At 41.9% G+C, this 23,568-nt stretch overlaps 1 protein-coding gene across 2 annotated transcripts in view; it reads right to left on the bottom strand.

Annotated features, from left to right (window-relative positions):
- Positions 1–23,568, bottom strand: part of dmxl2 (Dmx-like 2) — a 60,641-nt gene that overhangs the window by 21,390 nt on the left and 15,683 nt on the right. For both annotated transcript variants that reach the window (XM_084711279.1, XM_084711356.1), the window contains exons 8-36: positions 22,872–23,052; positions 22,559–22,739; positions 21,044–21,262; positions 20,686–20,957; positions 17,135–17,404; positions 16,800–17,029; positions 16,450–16,655; positions 15,144–15,265; positions 14,567–14,656; positions 14,325–14,433; positions 13,199–13,318; positions 12,865–13,092; positions 11,452–11,738; positions 10,262–10,437; positions 9,516–10,167; positions 8,813–9,142; positions 8,607–8,726; positions 7,662–7,797; positions 6,608–6,718; positions 6,290–6,459; positions 5,065–5,162; positions 4,793–4,958; positions 3,253–3,517; positions 2,915–3,117; positions 2,389–2,778; positions 1,424–1,606; positions 1,040–1,336; positions 743–934; positions 559–635 (exon numbers count right to left, since the gene is read on the bottom strand). In XM_084711279.1, coding sequence (XP_084567405.1) covers positions 559–635; positions 743–934; positions 1,040–1,336; positions 1,424–1,606; positions 2,389–2,778; positions 2,915–3,117; positions 3,253–3,517; positions 4,793–4,958; positions 5,065–5,162; positions 6,290–6,459; positions 6,608–6,718; positions 7,662–7,797; positions 8,607–8,726; positions 8,813–9,142; positions 9,516–10,167; positions 10,262–10,437; positions 11,452–11,738; positions 12,865–13,092; positions 13,199–13,318; positions 14,325–14,433; positions 14,567–14,656; positions 15,144–15,265; positions 16,450–16,655; positions 16,800–17,029; positions 17,135–17,404; positions 20,686–20,957; positions 21,044–21,262; positions 22,559–22,739; positions 22,872–23,052 — 6,081 coding nt within the window. The remainder of the gene's footprint in view (positions 1–558; positions 636–742; positions 935–1,039; positions 1,337–1,423; positions 1,607–2,388; positions 2,779–2,914; positions 3,118–3,252; positions 3,518–4,792; positions 4,959–5,064; positions 5,163–6,289; positions 6,460–6,607; positions 6,719–7,661; positions 7,798–8,606; positions 8,727–8,812; positions 9,143–9,515; positions 10,168–10,261; positions 10,438–11,451; positions 11,739–12,864; positions 13,093–13,198; positions 13,319–14,324; positions 14,434–14,566; positions 14,657–15,143; positions 15,266–16,449; positions 16,656–16,799; positions 17,030–17,134; positions 17,405–20,685; positions 20,958–21,043; positions 21,263–22,558; positions 22,740–22,871; positions 23,053–23,568) is intronic.

Raw genomic sequence — 23,568 nt, 5'->3', positions numbered from 1 at the left:
AGTTTGCTACCGTCGAAATTACAAGCCTGTGGAATTAGGGGGGTCTTTTATAAGAGGTTAAAAAGTTGTTAAGATAATAACACAACAATTTGTGCAGTTTGCTGGTAATGAAACTTAATTTACAAAGTTTAAATGTGGGTTAGTTTATATTGCGACACTGCTTGCAGCTGATACAAATATTTTTTGTTGTGATTTAAAGACAGTTACAGATGGTACAGTAAGTTAAATGGTAAAACTTAGGCAATGGTTTGATGAAAATAAATTGTCTTTGAAACTATAAACATCTGGACTTTTCTTCTTCCTGTGTTAGAGTGTGCTAGCTGTGTTGGTAAAACTGGTATTAACAAACCAAACTAAACTTACTTTCCTAGAACAAAATGACGTCTGAGCTAGAGTCAAGGTGTGGTTAGATAACCTTAGCATCAAGAGTAGATTTTCCAGAAATGTTAAAGTACTACTTTAAATTACAAAGCATCTAAGGTGTGAAGACATCTTTGTTATGAGGAAATAAAATAGGACTGTCTGACTTGTGGCACTGCACTGCAGAGGCATGGTTACCTGTAGCTGTGGCTGTCACACAGTGCTTGATAGACGCAGGCAGACAGAGACGCTGCAAGTGTGTGCAAAGCATTCACCTGAGGGTGAAAGAGACACATTTCACTTTTCAACATCAATACGAACGACTTCAGGTGACTGCGAGACTCTATACTCTATGAAGCTACATTCTTATTCGAGTTCTTACCCGATCATCCATGAAGTCAGGATGTGGCGGGGCCTCCATGAGCGTGATGGTGTGGAGGATGTCGTGAATGTGGTTGCTGAGGTGGAGAACAGGATTAGCTATGACCGTCTTGGTGGGGGCAATGCAGGCAGAGAGCAGAGGCAGCGTGGTGGGCAGAGGCAGAGGAGACTGCAGCTGCTTCACTGTGAGTTCCTGCAGAGCGAGACAAGAAGATGAAGATTTTAAGAGAGATTGTTTCCCATTTCGGATTAATCCAGCAGAAGTACAGAACATATGTGTGTGAGTGTGTATGTGTACCTGCTGACTCTCCTGCAGTAGGAAGAGGAGCTCCATGCGAACAGAGGTGACTCCTCCACCCTTGGCTCCATGAAGGCTGCAGTAGGACAGAAACACCCTCAGCAGCGCCTGGTTCTTCCTCAGCCACGCCTTACGCCTCTCAGAGTGCTGCTGCTTGGCCTGAAGACGGCGGCGCTCCATCTGGAGACGCTCGTAAGCCCCGGCCTCTGTACGCTCCAGGGCCTCGTCTGATATGTCGACTGATGATGAACGCTCTCCCCAACGCTCCACCTCTGACTCCTCCTCTTTCCCCTCCACCTTTGCGTTAACAGAATATATGGTGAATATGCTTGGTGCACCAGAAAGAAAGAATATTAGACTAAAACAAAACAAAACAAAGTCTACCTTGTAGTTGCAGATCTTATGCATGGCTGCGATCTCCTTCTCCAGCCAACTGTAGAGTTGAAAGCGCAGCTTCCCTCCATCCACCTCAAAGCCTGTGGCCAGCGTACGCAGCTCTGTCATTAGGATCTTAAGACAAGCACGGAACTTGAGCTGCTCTGCTATCACATCCACCTCCGACTCACCCTAAAATAGACAGAAGAAGATAGAAGAAATATATCGAGTATGAGAGTGAGTTAAAGGAAAAACTCGCTGACCTTCGGGGAGTATTCAAGTCCACACTGAAGGGGTCTCAAGCACACCTTCTGCAGGCTTCCAGAGAGTCCGTTCTGGGAGCAGACTTAAATATACACTTTTTTTTTTTTAACACAGTGAACCTTTATCTCTCAAATGACTGAAATTCTATTAAGAACCTTTCAAAGGAAGACTCTGAGATGGATTACAGAGTCAAGACCTGAGAACTGGTCGTATCTATGGCAATGATAGGGAGGCTTATCCCCTCATACATTTTAACCCCTTCTGGCCCAGGACAAATACCAATTAGTTTCATTTGAATGCAAAACCTTTGGTTGTGAATCAGTCTGACTTATATCATTCTGATTAAAAATTCCAACTAAAATGTTTACATGGACGCTACAAAATGTCATACCAAAAAACATGTGTTTGCATGACTACAGCAAAAAATCAGAATAAAGGTTTAACTGTTGGTTTGAAAACCACCAGTAAACAAAAGAGAAGGTTTCCACTCTTCAGTTTTCAAAATGGATCCACATCCTATCCTGGGAAATGTACTGGCATCTTTAAATCTTTTAAGGTTTCTAACAGAAAAGTTGCATCTGCTATGGACCAGTTCTGTTTTGCTGTTGCCATGTCTCTCCTCCTCCCAGAGACTCGTTTGTGACACGACACCTTGTAATCATTCCATTACTTGTTACAGCTCTGATGTGTTGGAGATATATTATTCCTACCTGTGAGTTCTCTCTCTGCAGTTTGGCGCCGCCACTCTCTGAGCCTCCGTCTGCTTTGGTTTCAGCCTCTGGTTTCTTCATGGTCAGACCACCATCTTCGTCCTCATCTTCATCATCTTCCTTATCATCTCCCCAGTCCAGCGTCAGGCCCTCGTCCTCCACCTTCACTAAAGGCTGGCTCCAATCCAACGCACCTGCGCTCTCATTTCCTCCCCAGGCGGGGGCTGCTGGGGAGCCCCAGTCCAACCCTCCCTGGGTGCCGTTTTCCAGCGGTTGGCTCGAGTTCAGGTTGGCCTTGGATGATGCTTTGCTGAGAGGCGAGGAGCCGGATTTCTTGGTAACTTTGGGGATCTTGGAGAGCACTTCCAGAGCCAGAACTGGGCAGCCCACCTACACAAGATTTAGATACAATTAAAATGATTCGCTATATAAACTTTGCAAGTAAAACAAATTTTAAACATTTAATCAGAGAGAGACAAAAGATCCCAAATGCATCAGAAGACTTGGATTGGAGTGACAAGCTGACCTTGAAGTGTGCATTGGCAGTGGTGAAGAACAGTTTGCGCTCTATAAGGTTGATCTCATCCGCGCTGCTCTTCTCAGCAGTGAGGCCCACAGTTGTCGCTGTGCCTTCCGGGTTTGCAAAGTGGCGACGGATGATCAAGGGGTGTGTCCTCAGGTAGTTATAGAAACTAAACACCACCGGGTTGCAAGATTTCACCATCACATCTACCACAGACGAATGAAGAGAGGAAACAGAAAAGGTCTTTAAACCCAGCACACAATGCACATAATGAGCAGAGGAAACAGGTTTTAGTGGATTTTGCTTTATAACACTGACTGAAATGTCTGCAACCAACTGACCAGGGTTCTCGTCATCCTCTTTGGGGATTCGCTCCAACAGTGTGTCCAGGGCTCGGGTGTAATCCTTCATGATCCAGTAGGCTATGCTGCGGAGGAAGGGGTCAGGGTGCAGTCTGGAACAGTGGTAGCCGCTTCCATCCCTGTTACAGCCCAGGACCTTCTCATAAAGGAGGCCTTGGCAGGTGGATGAATTCTCAAAGTCAGCCTCATACAGCCTCGCTACTATCATGGCTAGCTGGAGATCCTCCATCTTCTCCATCAACACCTACAAAACACAGAACAGCAGAAGAGAGGCAAGACTGGATTAAAGGCATACTATGCAGGGTTTTCTTTGACTAAATTCTCATTATTTTAAGATACTAACTTACTATGTTGAGATACTAACTAATTACACCACTATTTCGTATACCTTAGTATCTAACTAAGTGTAACTATATATAGTATATAAGTTAAGTATCAATTTAAGATCATTTAAGTTTGATGGCCTTGCTGCCTGGGATTGTGGCCTTCACACCCTAAAAAAACTGACAACACCAAAGGCCAAGTGGCTTTGCCCCTAAAATGATAAAGGCCTGACTAAAAATAATTTTTCTCCGTTATCACTTATGACCCACTAGAAGAGTGTGCTGGTGTCTCTAACTGAAACCCTGTTCTCTGCCTCTATTTTCTTATTTTCTCAGATTTTATTGTCTGGGATATTTCTGGGCTTCAGCCTTTGGGCAGTGGTGCGTCGCCTCCAGCCACTGCAGTGTGCAGGTTTTTGAGGTTGGGATTCTAAAAACACAGTGACCAGCAGTTACAGCTGCAAACAGACAGAGCAGACTGAGAGGACACAGTGACAAGACGACGGTGCGCTTTGGCTGTATTCTCACAACATCCAGTGTTGTACAGAGGTGTGGGCATGTGTATTTGTCCTTTAGAACATAAACTTTGTGAAAAAGAAAGTAACTTTTTTTTCCCCTAATACTGCTTTGTTTTCACAAACGTCAGTCCCTTACTTGATTCACTCTTTACCTCGGTCTTTCATTGCACCAGGGAGGAGGAGGCAACTCTGAATGGTGTGTTAACAAAAAAAATCCTGCATATTCTACCTTTGTGTAGCACTAAAGCACAGAAATTTGAGGAATTCTGAGGTATACATTTTCCCTGCAACCAATACGGCTAAATCACATGAAGCTCATGTTTCTATTTCCTTTTTTGTGCTATCTGTATATTTTGACTGTGTGATATGAAACCCAGGCCAAGGAAATCTATGCAGGCTTTTTATGCATCTTATCTATAATTTAGACTTCTCTCGTGTGATGTAAAGGCTGCACAATACCCAGCTCCCTCAGCAACAGATATCTGCACTAATAGTGATGTACTGACATAACTCTCATGCAAACACATCTTCACTCTATATTGTTCCCATAAAATAAGGATATGCCAAGTTTCCACTGTGAGGGAAATGGAGAGATGGAGCAGACTCGAAACTTACAAGCTATGTCTTTGTATCGTGTGTGTTGTTGAGTGAAAAAGTGTGTGTGTGTGTTGTTCACACCTCTATGGCGTCTTTGAGTGATCCAGCCAGTAGGAAGAAGGCGGCGGATTGTTCAAAGCGCTGCTTTCCCAGCAGGGAGAAAGCATTTTTCAGAGCAGCCTTCCGCCAGCGGTCTTCACTGAAGTTGTTCTTGAAGAACTGAGTCATCTTCTCATCATGCTGAGACCTGAGAGAACAAAAGCACACAGCTCAGTTTCACATAAAGGTTATGACATTATAATTAGACAGTGACTCAATTCAAAATAACAATGTGTTCAGAAACAATGTCGTACCTGAAGAGCCCCCACAGGACAGCTTTCTTCTTCATGGCCAAGTAGAACAGAGCAGCATCTAAAGGGTCATTGTGCCTCTGAAATGCAGCTTTACCTAACTGATCACACACAAACAGCACAGTTACTTAACTACACAGGGATCCATCAAAACACATCCGTCATCACACATGCCAGGACAAATAACCCCTTATTCAACTACCATAAAAGACTCTTGTACATTAACTATTTGCTTTGATCTGCAATGATATTTATGATAATCTTCTCTGTGTATCATTATAAATGTAGGACATTCATTTCAGCTGCTTAGTACAGAGAAGAACAAACATTTCTGGATACAGTAAACGTCACACTGCAGTCAGAGCAGTCAAGTTTGATGGCTGAACTACAGGAGGTAACAGGAGGCACCTAACAGCAATTTTCTATCCAACAAGTGGCCCATAGGCTGAATCCATCCCTCTGATCGTGTATAAATATGAAGTATATGATAGTATATCATCGTGATTTTATTTAAATAATCTGCTAACCATAGATAAAAAACATCTGTTATACATCTGTGCTATCTTCTAACATTGTTTATTAGAAGATCATAATTTTAGTAGGATGCTAATTATCTCTTTCATTGGTTATGTCTGTTCTTAACTACAGACACATTATTTTAAAAGGTTTTAACTAAAAAAAAAACTGTGTTAAAGATGAACAAGATGTTAAATCCAGCACTGTATTTATTAAAATCTAGGATTTAAAAATGTGGTTTTTTCTGTTCTTTTGCATATTGTTTCTTGTCCTATCATGAAAGCTAGTGGAGAAGTGGAAAAAAAGTAAAAAGGTGAACTGTTTTACATATTTAATTTCCTAAATTTACAGGTCAGACAAAGGTAATATCAATGTCTGGCCCCTTGGCACTTTATTTATTTTTTAAATCTGGTCCCTATAAAATAATAACTGAACAGACCTGCTGTAACGTGTCCATATTTTTGGAATCCAGCAGAACAACAAAAAGTAAACAAGGCAGAACAAGCGGAGACAGGTCTAAAATATTAGTTAGCTATGTTGTCCGGAGGAAGAGTCCATCTTTCCTTTCTAGTGAATTCTCTCTTTTTACATAACTTTTCTATTGTGGAAACTGCCATCAGTCAACAAAGTAAAGGAAATGGTATTATTTCGTACTTGCACCAGCAGGTGCTAATTACAAAAATCTTGTAAGACTTTAACTTTGTTGTGGTACCTTCTCCACCATTTTCCTCAGAGTGTTGATGTTACGTATCCACCAACCCACTCCAACAGCTCTGAGCTCAGACCACTGAGGGTCGCCTCGCTGCATGGCTGGGATCATGTTCAGCAGCTCTTCTTCCGCCTCCGAGTGGAAGGCCCATGCGAAGTGGCATGTTGATAGGCCTGCCACAGAGAGAGAGGGAGGGCGAAAGCAAGATGTCCAAATTTCATTCCCAGGATTAAATGAAATCTACATTTCATAACCATTAAATGATAGTATAGTGGCTTTATTGTCATACAAAACAACAGTGTAAAGAGCAGTGTGTTTTACCCTGGTGGAGCAGCTGCATGCGGTACAGGGGGGGCAGAGAGGTGAGGAGGCAGGTATGAAGACGCATGGCCAGCAGGTACCTCAGTCCACACTCATCAAGAGCCTCAGCACCTACACAAACACAAACACCAGGGAGCTGTCAGCATCATCACTGTTATTCTGACAACCACTCTATTAAAAGGGCAGCCAGGGGGAAAAGTCCTTAAAACTCGAGTATCACTGGTTGTCTGTCAGAGACTGTCTATTGTCCCTGAACCATCTTACCCTCTCTGTGCTTACTTAACCAGGGAACAACCTGCTAATGTCTTCCTCTCAAAAGACTAAATAAATAGGATGGAAAATTGGAGAAAGAAGACACAGATAATGGAAAAAGCGCAGCGTCTGTTCACATACAGTGAAAGAGAAACACTGTAAGCACTGATGTTTATGTTCATAAAGATTTGATGGCTGGAGATTAACTATACCCAGAACACATTATCAAGAAGAATTATGCTTAGCTCTTATGTCTACAACCTTTGGTCAACTTTAATAGAATATTATCTCCTACCAAGGCCAACAGTTAATGGACTGGGAGACGATACAAGCCTATTCTGCAGGTATGTGTGCATCATGTATCTTGCATACAAAGTAGATAACATAAAGTAAGGCAACACTTCACGCATCCACAAAGGAAAAGTACTTCTAAGACCTTGGACCTGGTCAGTCTCTCGCTCAAGGACACTTCAATAGGTAGAAGCACTTCAATCAAGGTAACAACTCAACGCAGAAGAGCTTGGATTGCTGCAGCTGACTGTCACATGTATGTGAATATAAAAAACAACACTTAAAAATGGCAGTATGGCTAAAAAATGCTTTAAAAAGTAAGTTATGCAGACCCTTGGAAAAGGAGAAAAGGTATTTTAAGGCATTTTAATGTGATGATGAGTCAGGTTCAAGGAAGACAGTCTCTAACCCCAGTGGTCGGTGCAATATATTATATTTACCATATGTTAAATAATATACTGTGAGTATCACAAATATGTAACCTACACACATAAACACAGTATATACTGACCTGTGTACTGCTGATCAGTGGAGCTGGCGACTTCAGCACTGGTGGTTGCAACAGTATCGGCCAAGGCCACCAGGAACATCTGCTCCAGTCTGGTGAGTCCCGGCAGGCTGGAGTGCATGAGGTGACTGGATAATACCTGGACACACAGAGGAAGAGAGTGACGAAGGAGAGCAACGAAAAACTCTTAACAACAAACTTAAAGGAACGTAACGATGATGTTACACTGATGGAATTAACAATGAGAGCGTTGACTTGTTTTATTAAATTTAATCTGGATATAAATATTGCAAAAAATTACACAACAATAAACACATCCTCACTGAGAGATTATTAATATGATATAACTGGATTATTATATGTAGATTAGGCTGTGATAACAATCTTGTTATGTTCATGTCTCCTCCTAATTACTACAATTACAGTTATTAAACCACAAGACAACCACAATCATTAACCTGTTATTATCAAACTGTTACTAGGCAGTAAATCACATTTCATCATGATACAATATTATATAAATTCCAAAGAATCAATATATCAGTCAAGACTAATGTATTGTTACACCTGCAGATATTACCTCTTCATTTTACCTTGATTTTTTTTAATATATTGTGATTACAATATGAGTCACAATGAAATGGTAATTTTAAAATGTCATTTTCACTGAAAAAAAATAAAAATGATGATGTGGGCCTGTACAAACATGTTCCTTTACATCTGTAAAACTTATTTGTAAGTCGCAGCATCTCTGCAGCACTACAATGCTGCATTTATAATTATATTTTTATGGTGTTTATAAAAAAGCTCTGATTTGGACATTGGACTTGGCCATATCGCAATTTCAATTAATTGTTCTAATGTTCATATTCATTTTTGGATTTGATCAAAAATAGCCTAAACTAACAGTGCAGATAACGGTTTTTAAAATAGGATCTCCTAAAATACCTGAGCATGCTCTGGTCCAAAGTAGGTGGGTCCATACTGAGAGAGGTTGATAACTCGAGACTTCTTCTCTGGTTTGTCGGTGGCAAAGTTCACAAAGTCATCTGTGGTAACTGTTGGCACCTGTTAACACAGGAGGAAAGGAGAAGCATTTCAGTGGACTACACTTTCTTCAGAAACAAAATCAGAAGTCTCTTAACTCCTCTTACCTGGAAGAGGTCAGAATACTGGTCCTCCGTGGACTTCTGGGCTCCCTCGCCATCTGTGACCTTAGCTCCTTTAGCAGCTTCCTCCGCTCCCTTATACGAGGTGTCGAGGTCAGCCAACATGAGGGAATAAAGAGGCAGGGGAGGGATGGAGTTGATCTCTGTGTAGTCCCTGCCTCCATCGCGGCCAGCCACAATGGTGTCTTTTGCTGTGCTGCCCGTCACACTGATGGTCCGGGACAGATGTCTCCTGGCTCCGCCTTCACCTGCTTCCACGTCCCTCACCACGGCAACCTCCCCGGCAATACACTTCACCAGGTGAGCGAGGATGGCCTGAAATATAGAAGAGCTTTTAATGATTTATTATTTTTAACTAAAAACTAAGGGCTCTAAAGGGACAGTTCAGATTATTTGAAGTGGGGTTGTATGAGCTACTTATCGATGGTCAGTGTATTAACTACAGTACATGGCAGCTGACACATTGCAGTTTGGAGAAGCAGAGAGAAGTGAGCACATAGCTAAGAAATGTACTGCTGTGAAAAGGGTCAGAAACAAAAGGTATTTCTTAGTTACTTAAAAAGGCCCACCTGAAAAGAAAAAATATTGATAATTGACTCCTACAACCCCACAAAATTATCTGGACTATCCCTTTACATAACATTTGTACATATTTGGGAGTCACTAAATAAGGCAGGGACAGACTCACCTTGGCACGGCGAACCTTGCCCAGGTCCATGAGTTCCAGCAGCTGGGTGGGGTGGTACTGGGGTAGAGTTGGGGACAGTGAGTGAGCTGCCTCAAACAGTCCTCCTTCCTGAAGACCTGCCGGGGCACGAAGGGCCTCGTCCACTGCAGCGCTCCCTTCAAACACACTCTTAGACCGGGCTCTCCCTTCAAAGATGGAGGAGGGACCTCCGGTTTGACCTCCGGAGATGTCTGCGGACGATAGATTGCCCTCATCTCCCTCACCAGGCTTCTTGTCCTGATGCCACTGGGCGTACACATGCATTTCACAGTCCATGCCCACCACCAGAATACCGTCCCTCACCCAGGACAAGGAGACAGGCAGAGAAGGCGTGCCGTCCACGGAGGACAGGAGGTCCACGGACCGAAGCAGGATCCAGCGGGAGCGGATCCCCTGTTTGATACTGCCCCCTAAAGGAAGGGTGATGACAGCCACCCCCTCCTTGCTGCTGGTCTGCTCATTGACCATGCCGGAGATACGGCCGTACATGAGAATGTTGGATCCAACTCCGACGGTGAGGATATGAGATCCGTCCTCCTTTGAAAGCCAGTCCAGGTGGACATAGTGCTTAATGTTGGGGGAGCTGTGGTCCCTGGTCATGTACAGATCAGACCTAACATGGAGAAAAACTTATAAGACACCCATTCTGGTATAGATATGCTGGCTGACAGAATATGACACAAACACACAGGCAGCGCTGTCCTGACCTGCTGTAGACAAACAGGTTGGAGTCCACACTGACTCTTGGATCCAGGGTTGATGTGGGTCTGGTGAAATCGTCCAGATGGAGAGTTTGCTCTAGAACCCACTCTGAGCCACCAGTGGACTCACACTCATAGATGGACACATGCATGGAGAAGTCCTCTCCAGAACCTTGATGCAGCTGAGGACAGGAGGAGAACATTCTTAAAATATCTGGTCTCTTAGAATACGTCACATCTGTGGATACAGTAGATGGCACAATGTGGCAATCAGGCATACTGAACATATGAGGCAAAGTGACGTGGTGCTCTATGCTGCATCACATCGTGAAGTACACTGAAAATTCAGACTCATAAGCGAGACTGCTGCTCACAGACCTGAGTGTTTCCTATACATTCATATATTTGTGGCAGCCCGCCACATTATCAACATCAGCCGACGCATATTGATTTTATATTTTTGAGTTGGAGTTGCTCTCTCTCTGACACACACAAACACCTGAGAGCAGACTTGTCTGTGAAAAATACTCTGCAGTGTTTCCCACACAGAGGGCTCTATCTTCTGCCCAGCACAAAGCAGCGCACAGCGCAGTTGTCATTGCACTTATCAGACTGGCACAGTAGTCATGCTGCTCACCTGCTGATGTGAAAAGAGAATCACGGGTGAAAAAGAAATCCAAATGTGAGTTGTGTTTTTAGGCGCCTTTCTAATAGATACTGCTGACTAAGAAAGTCAACAGGTCAGACATAGAGTAGGGGAGAAGAACAGAAAGAGGCAGGGCGGGGCAGTGTGTGTGCACTGTAGGTGTCATTCTGTGGGAAAAACTAAATTCCACTTAGTTTCAGCTCAGTGACATTTAGCTCCAATAATTCAAATATAATGCAGCTACAGGATGCTCAGACAGTCAGATTTTAAACACACAGCAATGTATAATGTACATAATATATATGTTTACCTAATCTAGTTCCTCCTTCACTATTCTCTGTTTTACATAAATATGTATTCATATGCTGATATATGAAACTGTTATCTGTTTTTGGAGTGTATACAGTCAAATATTTATTCATTGCATTTGCATTTTTATTGCTAGTTTCTACCTCAAGGTGACTGCAGTTAGATGAAATCCAACACTGCTATAGGTTTTTGGTACAAGACACTAAAAACCCCATTACAAAGCCATATTCCAATTTCCTACCTGTCCTTGTCGTGGCTTTTTAAAGGCCACGGCCAGCCTGCCGATGTAGGAGCAGGACACAGCCACAGGCCGCCCTGACACTGCCACAGCGCTGTTGTTGTCTTCCTCCTCGTTCATCAGGGCCCAGGGCTCCCAGCGGTACACCCGGTTGTCCTGGTCATCTTCGCTAAACCCGTCATCACACTCCACCGCACAGTGCCAGAACCGCACGCGAGAGTCAGAGCAGGTAGTGACGATCAGGTACGGGGCCAAGCAAACAGGGTAGATAGAGGAAGAACTGAGATGACCTAGCAGAGTAGAGGACGCAGTATGAAAAATGAGAACATTTCAAGCAGGTAACTGCAAAGCATATAAATGTGTTCTGCAACTTCCTACGTTAACCTGATTTCTTGGTTCCTTGGTTTCAACACAACATGTAGCAAATAGATGTTCCAGGTACTTCCTGGAATCTGCCTGTCCTGACTTAAAGAGATAGTTCAGATTATGTTAGGTGGGGTTGTATGAGGTACTTATTCATAGTCAGTTTAATACCAACAGCAGAGGGTGGTCAACACAGCCCGAGTTTGGAAAAGTATAGAGGAGCACCAGCAGGTAAGTTAAGCAATGTACTGCTGTGGACAGAGTCAGCAACAAAAAGTGTTTTAAGGTCCACCTGAAAAACGTTAATATCAGTTTAAATGTATCCAATATTAAGAATCTTTTCATTACTTAAGCGTCCTACAGCCTTTTCTGACAAGAGACCACAGTTACGCAAGTCAAATATCACTCTCTCCAAACAGACAAACCTCCATAGATAAGATCATTAATTTTGCTGCCTCAATCTGTCAGATTGTTTGTATTAATTTGGTGTTTCACAAAATAACACAAACAATCAGAAAATAACACAAAAAAAAACAATCAGATTGAGGCAGCGGTAGACCAGCAACTCCCATGTTTTGCAAGGTAAAATTACTGATTGCACCTAAGGAGTTTGGTTGGTCTGGAGAGAGAATTATTTGACTTTAATAGTGCCAGTTTCCTGTTGGAAAAAGGCTGTCTGACAGCAAAGAAAAGCAGTGAAAGTACTGTAAATATAGCAAACACTTAAAACTAATATTGATGTATTATTTGGGTAGACCTTTGCAAACTTCCATCTACTGTAGGTAATACACAGACTATTGACAAGTTCCTCATACAAGCCCACTTCAAATAGTCTATTCAAAATGTCCCTTTCAAAATGGAAACTAAAGAAATAGAAGCACACATCATATTTCTTATTTCATTTCTTAACCAACTGTCAGTGCACTATAACAAAAGTAGACTTTTTTGGTACTATGCCACCTACTCAACGTTGGGGAAAACAAATTTTACACAATATTTTTAATTTAGCAACAACAAGATGGTGTGAGTCATGTGTGTGACAACAATACCAACCTGCAGAGGGGGTGGCCCTGGTAACCTCCACCCCGTGGGGCAGGTCGAGCCGCTTGCTGTACACCAGCTTGGAGCTGAGGATGAGTTTGCTCGCTGATTGTAAGTTGGCTGTGGAGGCTGAGCGCGGCAGGGGTCTGACAGGAGAGGTCTCCGGAGATGAGTCTGCATTCACAACTTGATTGGGAACCATTAGCTGGCTTTGGAAGCTGTAATCTGGGCTCGGCTCATCTGGACACAGAGACACAGGAATATTTTAGAGGCAGTTTGATGGCAGGCTTCATATTTAAAATTCATGCTTTCATTTTTCAATTATGCCAATAACTGCTCAGCTTACCAACGCAGGCCTGCACAGACTTGAGGTGCAGGTGCCACATCTGCAGGACAGAGTTCCTGTTGAGATCCTTTTCTATCACCACGAGGAAGAACTTCTCAGAGAATGGGGCAGGTTGGTAATCTGGATAGAGTACAATTACATTATTATCATCCTCTAATGGCCAAGGTCCTTATTACAGAAACTCTGTCTGAAATCCTTATTTACCTCAGTTTCAGAAGACATTAAGGATTTTTGGTATTACAGAAACACATCTGCAAACTGTATTTAGAAAAAAAAATCTTAAGTAGGAATTTAGTTACTAAAGAACCGCACTAACAGAAGAATTTCCTGAGTTTCCTGAGATCTGAAGTTAGGATGACATAGGGCCTGTTGTTAGGTCTGTATGGCAATGATAATGGAGATGGGGAACAACATGGATGTGTATAGCATTATAATAACAGCAATAATGGCTACTGACTGCTAAGAATATTTATTTTCATTTTGATTGACAAGCTACGTCTGTTCAAATTTATATCCTGGGCCAATAATTGGGAAGAAAACCTCCTAAAAAAGGGTTTTCCTCTTCTCTGACTCAAAGCGAAGATTGAATGCCAGTCTTTTCCTGTCCATGATAATACTACTACTACTACTACTACTACTAACAGGAATAATAATAATAGTACATGTTATTTTTATAGCACATTTCCAACCATGGTAACAAAGGGCAACCGCAGAATAAAAAAAAGAATTTAACAACATACCATATCATAAAAGCATTATAAAAGAACATGCAAGTAAGATGGCAAGTAAGCCAGACACAAGTGAAATGAGACAGCCACTGTCAAGGAAACAGGAAGAGTCGTGTATATTCTAAACACAGATGACAGGCATGACAAAACGAATGCCGATTGAAGAATCACGTTTACAGTTACAGTTAGGATTTCCTAAGGTAAGATAGAAGGTCTGAGATGTGATAGGACACAGCCATGAGTTTAGGAATTGCTTCTCTAATAGGAAGAGAGGATTTTTCTTTGAACCTTAAATTAGGATAGGATAAGCAGAAAGGAAACTTGCTGTAATGAGTCCAGGTTTGAAAAGTATTAGGAAGCAGACCTGACTGGAGTTTTAATTTAACAGCGTGTTGTACCTTCACCAGATGGAAAGGCCGGTGTGAAAGCTTCTTGTTCTTTATGGGGCTTGTAACCAAGGATGAAGTCCTCTTGGAAGACATGCAGCAGCTGGGTGTTGGCGCCACACTGGATGCACATGGAAACAGCATCAAACAGGTTAATAAGTCTATTGATAACAAAGGTTTCAGGTTTTCAGGGTTGGATTTTCCATCCACCTCTGACCCAGGGCGGGTGTGAAAAACACGGAGCAGCTGCTCACCTGGTTTGTAATGACGTCCAACTCTATGATACATCCGGGTCTGGCAGTGGACTGCTGGCTGACGATGTTGAACACTTCGCCCACCAGTTTCTAAACAGAGACACACATGAAAAACGGTCAACTATCCATTCAGTGGACTGCACATGAAGAAATACTGAATATTATGATTAAAAGTAGACTAGTTGTTGTTATGCAGCAAGAGGACATAGATCTGTGTGTCTGATTTATACAGCATATTGTTGTTTTGTGTTTTGGTAACATTTACAAATAAAGGCAGCATCAAAAGGAAATTATTAAAAAGCTCACAGATGTTGAAAAGCTGGTTTATAACAAGAATTTAATATCTGTGAACAGTGTGGTTATATCAGATCTGTGATGTTTCATGGTTCACGTACACTCATCACCCCCCAACAGGGCTGTTCACAAGCCTGTTTTGGACTCAATTCCTGGACAAGATTTAAAAGACCCACATACATAAAATTCACTGAACAGAGACTCTAAACAGAGATTACCACATCCCAGTGAGTAATAACATCTTTCTTTCCCTGTGTAGTGCAGAGCGTGTGAGTCCACTCACAGATGTTTCAGGATCTGACAGCTCGTCCAGCAGTTTTCTGGCATCCACCACAGCTTGATAGAGACGCAGGTTTTTACCATCCGATGCCACAAAGCAGGCGCTGGCACTGTTGCAGTAAGTTCCTAAGAGACACAACACAAAGTTTCTAAGAAAGTCCAGCAGTGCCAGAGTTGTATGAGGTACCTGTCAATTGTCAGTGTATTACCTACAGTAGATGCCCCCAATTTGGAGAAACAGAGAGGGACACCAGCAGAGAAGCTAAGCAATATACTGCTGTGAACAGGGTCAGCACAAAACATATTTTAGCTACTTAAAAAAGGTCCATCTCAAAAAAGAAGTGTAGGCTTAGAACATTTTTATTGCTTTACCTTTCTGTCAGACAGCCTTAGGCTCATAGGCAAAATCAGTCATTTTTACTCACAGAACAGAGCTGCTGCTCTGCTGCTGCTTAAGTCTATGTTTGTTTGCATTATTTTGTGACTTTGGTGTTTTAAAGGGATAGTTCAGATACTTCAGTCACACAATAACACAAACAAACTAACAGATCAGGGGAGCAGTAGAATAGCAACTTCCATGTTCTATGAGGTAAAATTACTGATTTCACCCATGGCATTTTGCTTATATAACAGCGGCTTCCCGTTGGAAAAAGCTACTTGATGGCAAGGTAGAAAACAAAATATAGCGTGCCTTTAAACTGACAGATTTTTTTTTTTAGGTTGACCTTTCTTAATGTCTAAAATACCTTCTGTTGCTGACTCTGTCCACAGCAGAACATGACTTAGCTCCTGTGCTGGTGGCCCTCTCTGCTTCTCCATACTTGGGGCGTACTGAGCAGCAACTACTGTAGGTAACACACTGACTATTGATACTTACCTCATACAACCCAACATTAAAAATAATCCCAACTATCCCTTTTATATTTGGCAGTTTTTAAACTAAGTTGAAGAATATTCATCTAGAAAAACTACATCCAGGCTTGAGTTTTTAATTTTAATTATATATTGTTACTTCCAAAGGCACAGTCATGAAAATATGTTTATATCTTTGGAGATAATGAAACATGTAAGAAAATACACAACTTTTTAGTGCAAATCTGACATGTAAAACTGCATACAACTGTATGCACTTTAGTGACCTGAATGCTCTACGACAAAAAGCAGAAGCTGAGATGTGTCAGCAACAATTTAACTTCCACTTTTACATTTATGTTCTTCAGAATTATTGTCTCATAGCAACAACGTTTCTGCACTGTCATTCATTACTGAAGTTAAAATTTCCACCACGTTAAAAATGCATGTGTGTTTACCGAGTACAGAGCTGGGTACTAGTGTAGGCAGCCAAGCAACATTGCTGAAGGCAGAGGTGTGCAGAGAGTTGATACGGGCCAGTTCAGAGACCCCTCCAGTGCAGGACAGGGGTCCGATGTGGTCCACCCTCCATAATATCAGCTCACTGTAGATGGCGTTGGGGTCATGAAAGGTCCTTGTAGCTGCATTACGAAGCTGCTTCCTGCTAATGGAAAACAAACACATTGTTAGAAGTCACGTTTCAGACAGAGTACAACAAAACCATCATTGTGAAGGCATGTCACAGTTTGTACAATGAGCTCTTTCTGTTTACTGCATTTTCTTTCTCTGCCTTCTCTCTGTTCTATACCTGGGAAGTCCTTTTGGTAGGGGGAAGGTGGGAGGCTGCTCTCCTTCCAGGCTGCCAGGCGCCGAAGGAGGGGTGAGCAGAGCGTTATGGTGAGAGGAGGTCAGCAGCAGTGGCAGCACTGTGTGGCAGGCCTGGTCGTTCAGATGGAAACGGTGGCCGCAGTACCGGAACTTGTGGGATACGGTCAGTACATTGGAGAAGGCAGAACGCTCAGCAAATGTGACTGCCCACTGCAGACAGAAAAAAAAACAAAAAGATGAAACCAGGGCTGGGAAGGCTTAATACACACAAACACACACACATCCAATTCCACGCTCTGAGGTTTGTTCTTTTACCTGGTTGAGAGATCCATCAACATGCTTGGAGACCATCATGACAGCAGGACTGATGCCAGGGCGAGGGTTGGGAGAGGGGACCAGGGCTGGAGAACCCAGGCCAGCCGAGGCTGAAGCAGAGTGGGAGACACGTTGGACCATCCTGCCCTGATCCCCAGTCCCAGCAGTCTCGCCCTCAGTCAAAGTGCAGGCGTACATCAGGATATTTTTACTCAACGAGTTGGCGTCGCCTGTAGGAAATGCCACTGGAATACGGGAGGAGAAGGACACCTGGTGGAAGAGTTGGAAGGAAATAAGAACCATTAGAAACACACACAGAATATTCTCCACAGTATTTCAACCTTATAGAGACCTCAAAGGGACTTATAATGATTTGACACCAACTCTCTAGCTCATCAGTAGCAACAACATCAACAATATGCTGTTTGACTTGCTAGTTTATTCTCACAACTGAACCATAAATATGCAAACTTTCTACAGTATATATATGAACTTCATATGTGTACATAACATTATAAAGCTCTTAATCTACAATGTCAAAATCTGTCTTCTCCTATGATGATCTGATGATAAAGACTTATACCTACATGTCTTCATACAGTACTGAATCATTGTAGTCCACGTAAAGAGATCGCAGTAAGTACAGACTTGTGAAATGTTTTGTGAACCTACTTGTTAAAATGTCCACAGCTGATCTTAAAGGCTGATTAAGATATATTTTAAAGAATCGATATCAGCTAAATTAAAGCAAATTCTGATCTATAGCTGCAACAATTAGTCAATCAAAAGAAAATTGCCAACTAATTTGATAATCCATTAACTGTTTAAGTATTTTTTCATGTAAAAATGTCAAACATTTGCTGCTTTCAGAATCTAAAATGTGAGGATTTGCTGCGTTTCTTTGTCATTTATGATATTAAATAAAGAGTCTTTGGGTCTTGGACTGTTGGTTGAACAACAAAAGCAATCTGAAGGCATCACTCTGGGCTCAGGGAAATCAAAATTAGCATTTTTCACAATTTTTTGACATTTTTTAACAGCGGTTAATCGATTCATTGTGAAAATAATCAGCAAATTCTTTCCTCTACTGTGTTTTGTGCTCCTCAGTCTGCTTGCGTTGCAGCGCCGCTTTCCTTTAGGACAGCTGGGCTGAACAGTGCAAGCATCTCACTGCATATACAAGTGAAAATTAGAGCATGTTAATGTGAAAAATTATTTGCACCAGTGGGCATTAAACTCAGATGTTAACAAATCTGTGATCTCTCCTTCTTCTCGAATAACATGCACAGAATATTCAGGTAGTGGTTTCTCATTTTAACCAGCGCTAACTGACACTTTCTACAGTTAAAATTGCAAACAACTCTAGCAGCATATCATACCATCTGTTGCTAATTAACATCACTCCTGTGAGCAACTTGATGACTGGCCAAAATTAAATTAAAGTGGCCATATTATGCTCTTTGGGTTTTCCTCCTTCCTTTAGTGTTTTATAGCTTTTTATGCATGTAAGAAGTCACAGAAAGCAAAGTCCATGCCAAAAGGAGTTTTTCACCTCTACAGAAAACACTTCTCCTGACCCACCTGAAAAGCCTCATTTACAATCCAGCCTTTATTCTGCTGCATGGTGACATCACCTTGTAACTCATTTTGAGTATATGCAGCTAGTCTGGGACAGAATTTGGGATGGGTCTTGGAGCCTTAAGTAGACGAAGGTTAAAGAGGAGTAGTAGCTGTAGTTAATGGCAAGTATGACTGATTGTGACTGTGTGTTTTTTGAACATGAAAGCATGTAAACTTATTATACTGAGTAAAAACCCAGTAGAAAAGTATGAGCTTGAAAATGGGCATAATATTACATTTGAAAGAAAAAAATGTGTCTGTTGTGTGGCTGAAGTGTTCTCTTCAGTCATTGTATGTACTCAGACAACAATTGTAACCCAAGCACCACTTTACAACTGTGAGTGGACTCTGTGTTTCTGTAGGTCCAACAACTCTACGCTCTCTAGCTGATCGTGTCACGTCAGTTTCAGGAGTTGCATTCTCCCACTTAAACTGGCATTTATATCAGATCAATCATTTAAAATGGTTAAGTTAATGTAGCAGATCAGGGCCTAAAAATTTGATTGGGACATCCCTACTTATTTGTATACAAGAGTTGGAGTGTTGTACATACGTTATGTCAAAAGTTTCAAAGGGGTGAAGGTTCATAAAATTAAATGTTAATAGCACACATTGCATTTCCAAACTATGGGTGGCACAATTTCAACATTAAATCCAAATTCAGTCATTGAAATTAAAGACTCAAATGTCTAACAATGGCATAGCCTTCAGTGCCAAAAAAAATTTTAAATCGAAAAATGGTATTGAATCATGAGAAGGAGAAATCTGTAACTTTTTTTTTTTCCTGAAATAAGTCATAAAATGACCATGACATGTCATCAGAGATCAAGGAAACATGTGAAGTTGAAATATTCACTTCTCTGACATCAACACTGCAGCTGCGGCCTCCTTTGAAATTTCTATTCTGGGCCGGAATAACTGTTTTTGTATGCCTGTTTCAAATTAATTAGAAGTAAAAAAAAAATAATGCAGAATGTTCACTGAATGAATAAGTGTCCATTTATGAGTCTTAAGAAATCACCTTGTTGAAGACATAGACGTTTAAAACATTTAAATTGAGCAATTTGTTAATGGACTCAGGACTTTCAGTTGAGTGACTGTCTGTCTCACTGCCTGCCAGAGTCAGTTTACAATGTTGCATGCATTCTGTGCTCCTGTTGAGCTCCTGCAGCCTGCATGAGCTTCTCTGAGCCTGGGGTCACATAGATCATACAGATCATATATTAAATAGAATTTCATTCTATTTAATATACAGTCTATGGCTTCAACTCACTATTTGTTTTTGTTTTTTAATATATTTTGGTCTTTTCTTGGCTTTATTAACAGGACAGCTGAAGATATGACAGGAAAAGGGGCGAGTGAGCAGGGGGATGACATGCACCAAAAGCCTGCAGGCGGGAGTCGAACCCACGGCCGTTGCAGTGGTCTCACAGCCTCAGCACGTGGGGCTCATGCTCCAGCAACCGAGCTACCTGGCTTTGGACTGCTGTCCTCATTTTTGCATGTACAACTGCTGCATATTACTCCTTTAAAATCTAAAGTCAAATTGCAACATGGATTTAAAGAATCATGACACCCCTATTTTGCACATAGAATAAATATTATGCAGAAAAAGACTTTTGGCAAATAGTTATGTGAACCGTGACATGACAAAGTTTTAATAGCCCACATGTACAGAGGAGTGCAGCGTGTCTCCCCTGGAGGAAAAAAAATGGGATATTCTGAGTCTTACATAAGGCTGGAGGAGTGCTGAGTCACCTTACATTGTAGACGAAGTTTAACTACGGCTACACTGCTGCCACTGTCTGAGTATGAGATTGTGAGTTCGTGAGTGAGCAAGTGATTCAATACTGAACTTTAAGTAGTTCGAAAAAATATCTCTCAGTAGGTTGTGGAGATTACAAGAAGGACATGAGAAAGTTGCTGCTCACCTGAACCTGTCTGAAGATGCCCTGGTTGAATTCGTCCAAATACTTCACATGCCAGACCAGGAAAGACCCATCAGTAGGGTGAATGGTGAACAGCATGTCTGGGCTCTTGTTCCACTCAGTGGTCAGAGTCTCCATCTTCCTCTCCAGCAGCATGGAGGGCAGCGGCATGCTGGAGCTGGATCCCGGAGAGGACGCCTTGGTGCTTCCCTGCTCCCCCTGCTCCCCCTCTTCACCATGTTCAGAGGACGCTTTGTCAGACATCTCATCGAGGTCTAGAAAGCCAGAAAGCAATCTGCATTTAAAACATGATATTTCTTTTACGCTGATTTTAGTGTGTTGGTCTGGTTGTGGGTCATACCAAAGTCAAACTTCATAGGGGATCCTTCAGGGTCCAGGGGGTCTTCAGTGGTCTGCTCCAGCTGATGTTCAGAGAACTTACGCAGCTGCAGCATAAAGAGGTCCATGGAGGAAGTGAAACTGAGGTCCTTATTGTTGAGCCAGTGAACCACAAAGCCTCCACCGCCACTGCCATCGTCTGGGTTGAACACTGCAGAGTCAGCCAGCACTGATGGAATATCTGACAGAGAAAAAGAGTGGTAGACGAAAGAAGACATGTAAGGACAAAGGAAGTGAGAAAAACAGTAAATGAAATCTGACTCAAGCTTGGACGAGGTTCACAGCTGCATTAAATGTGCATTTATTTCCAGTCACAGGAGCCGTTTCTGCTGGATTACAAATGCAAAAGACTTCTGAATGACATTGAGCGTCTGTTTTCTACACGACAACTGACAAATGCTCTAGCAAGGACTGTCTAAAGTTGATCATGATATAAGATATTACACAGATACTACTACTACTACTGGACATCATTAAGGTATGTAAATAATCAAATAGTAATTTGTGCTGGAAATGCCAAAATGAGACTGGCACATTTCTACTACTTCTATTACCTCTTCATTCATTCATTCATTCATTCATTCATTCATTCATTCATTATCAGTAACTGATTATTGTTGAAGGGTTGCAGGGGTTTGGGCTTGGGGCAAAAGGCAGGGTACACCCTGGACAAGCTGCCAGTTAATCACAGGGCTGACACATGGAGACAGACAACCATTCACACTCACATTCACACCTACGGGCAATTCAGTGTCACCAATTAATCTAATTAACCCGCATGTCTTTGGACTATGAAAGGAAGCTGGAGTACCCAGAGAGAACACATGCGGACTAAGGGAGAACGTGCAAACTCTGTACAGAAAGGGGCAACAGTGCTAACCACTGCACCACCGTGCCATTCAATTTGTGAATGCAAAATGGTCCAATCTTTGTGGATAAAAGTCTTACAATATTTGGATAACTGGGTAGGGATGACATTACCATTATCACCTCAGCTATGTCTATTAGGTGACAAAACACAAGTGCCCCCAATTTCAAATGATAAATTTCTGTTGTCACTGGAGGCACCACAACAGCTGCTCGGGCAATCTTTAAAATACTGGGACCTCAGTCCCCTCAGTCCCAAGATTTAAAAGAATGGGCACATTTAATGACAAAAAAGGCTTAATATGAGCACATGTCCCATAAGATAAATGGAGGAAATATACCAAAAGCTCCTCCCTGAGGCCATTTTTGGATACATATCACACTTAACTGACAACTTTTTCTAACCACTGTGTTTTCTTACTCTGGCCCTTTTTTCTTCACTTTATTTTCTTTCATCTTGCTATGTAGCAACTAACAAAAAAGTGATTTATCTTGAATTAAATAAATGATTATATCATGTACTGAAAAACTGATGAGAAAAATAAAAACTTGAATTCTTAAAAAAGGAAATATAAACACTTCTGATGCACTTAAAACAAAGACACCCTACCTGTGTTTGGGTTAATACTAGCTGAGATATGGAAGTGACACAGGGCATTGGCATGATGAGCGATGTGGCGGTGAGTGTGTGCATCCTGTGTGCCGAGCTGAGACGGCAGCAGCTCACTGTGTGCCACCAGAGCAGAGGACCTTCGCCGACCGCGGCGCAGATGTTTCAGGTGGTGGATTGACTAATCAAGCAAAGCACAGGAAGAAAACACAGAGAACGGGTTTATAAAATGCCACTATCAGAAGTAGTATGCATTTGATGTTTTCTCTTATGGATTATTTCTGGTCAGATCTGTCTGAATATGTAAGTGTACCTCCAAAGCATGCTGGATCTTGTCCTTGTTGCCTGCCAGGCCTGGCAGGCTGGAGCTGAAGGAGTGTGTGTTCTCAGAGATCTGTCCTCCGAGCAGGCTGTCTTCTGGCAGCAGGGTCTCGGACCACAACCTACACACACCATCCTCGCAGGATGTCAGCAGCACATTGCACACAGAACCCCTAGAACACAACAGGAGGATACAACTGTCTTATACAAACAGAAATTACTTCATTTTTCATCGACCTGCCCAATATTTTTACCCTACAAAAATAAATCAAAATAGATTACAATATATTGTGCAACCAAGACAGAGTTCAGTGTCCAGAGGCCAATAAAACTGATAGTGGTATGTGGCATATGAGCATACACTGGTGTGATTTACTCAACACCAACTCCACAGTCATATAACCATTTTCTGAAAGGCCCAATACATCTTACAGGCTTCACTGTGGACATGATGAATTATACTGTAAAACGAAAAATTGTAATAAAGTGGGAGTGCATGTAGGAGGAATAAAATTTCCTCTCCAGATTCTCACCGCATGAGAGGAAATAATCAGAGTGGTTTTTATTCATAGATCCAATAAAACACTACAGATTAACAAACAAAACTGTTTTAATGGTCTTGTTGGATGCTCCGTAAATGAATTAAGAATACATCTGATGAAAAATTGTAACCTTTTCTTTGCTCAGCC

This window comes from Lutjanus erythropterus, chromosome 1, assembly GCF_056507025.1.
Source record: "Lutjanus erythropterus isolate fLutEry1 chromosome 1, fLutEry1.hap2, whole genome shotgun sequence".
NCBI lineage: Eukaryota > Metazoa > Chordata > Actinopteri > Lutjaniformes > Lutjanidae > Lutjanus > Lutjanus erythropterus.
Note: the sequence above shows the minus strand (reverse complement) of the source record. Positions and strands in the feature narration are given on the sequence as shown.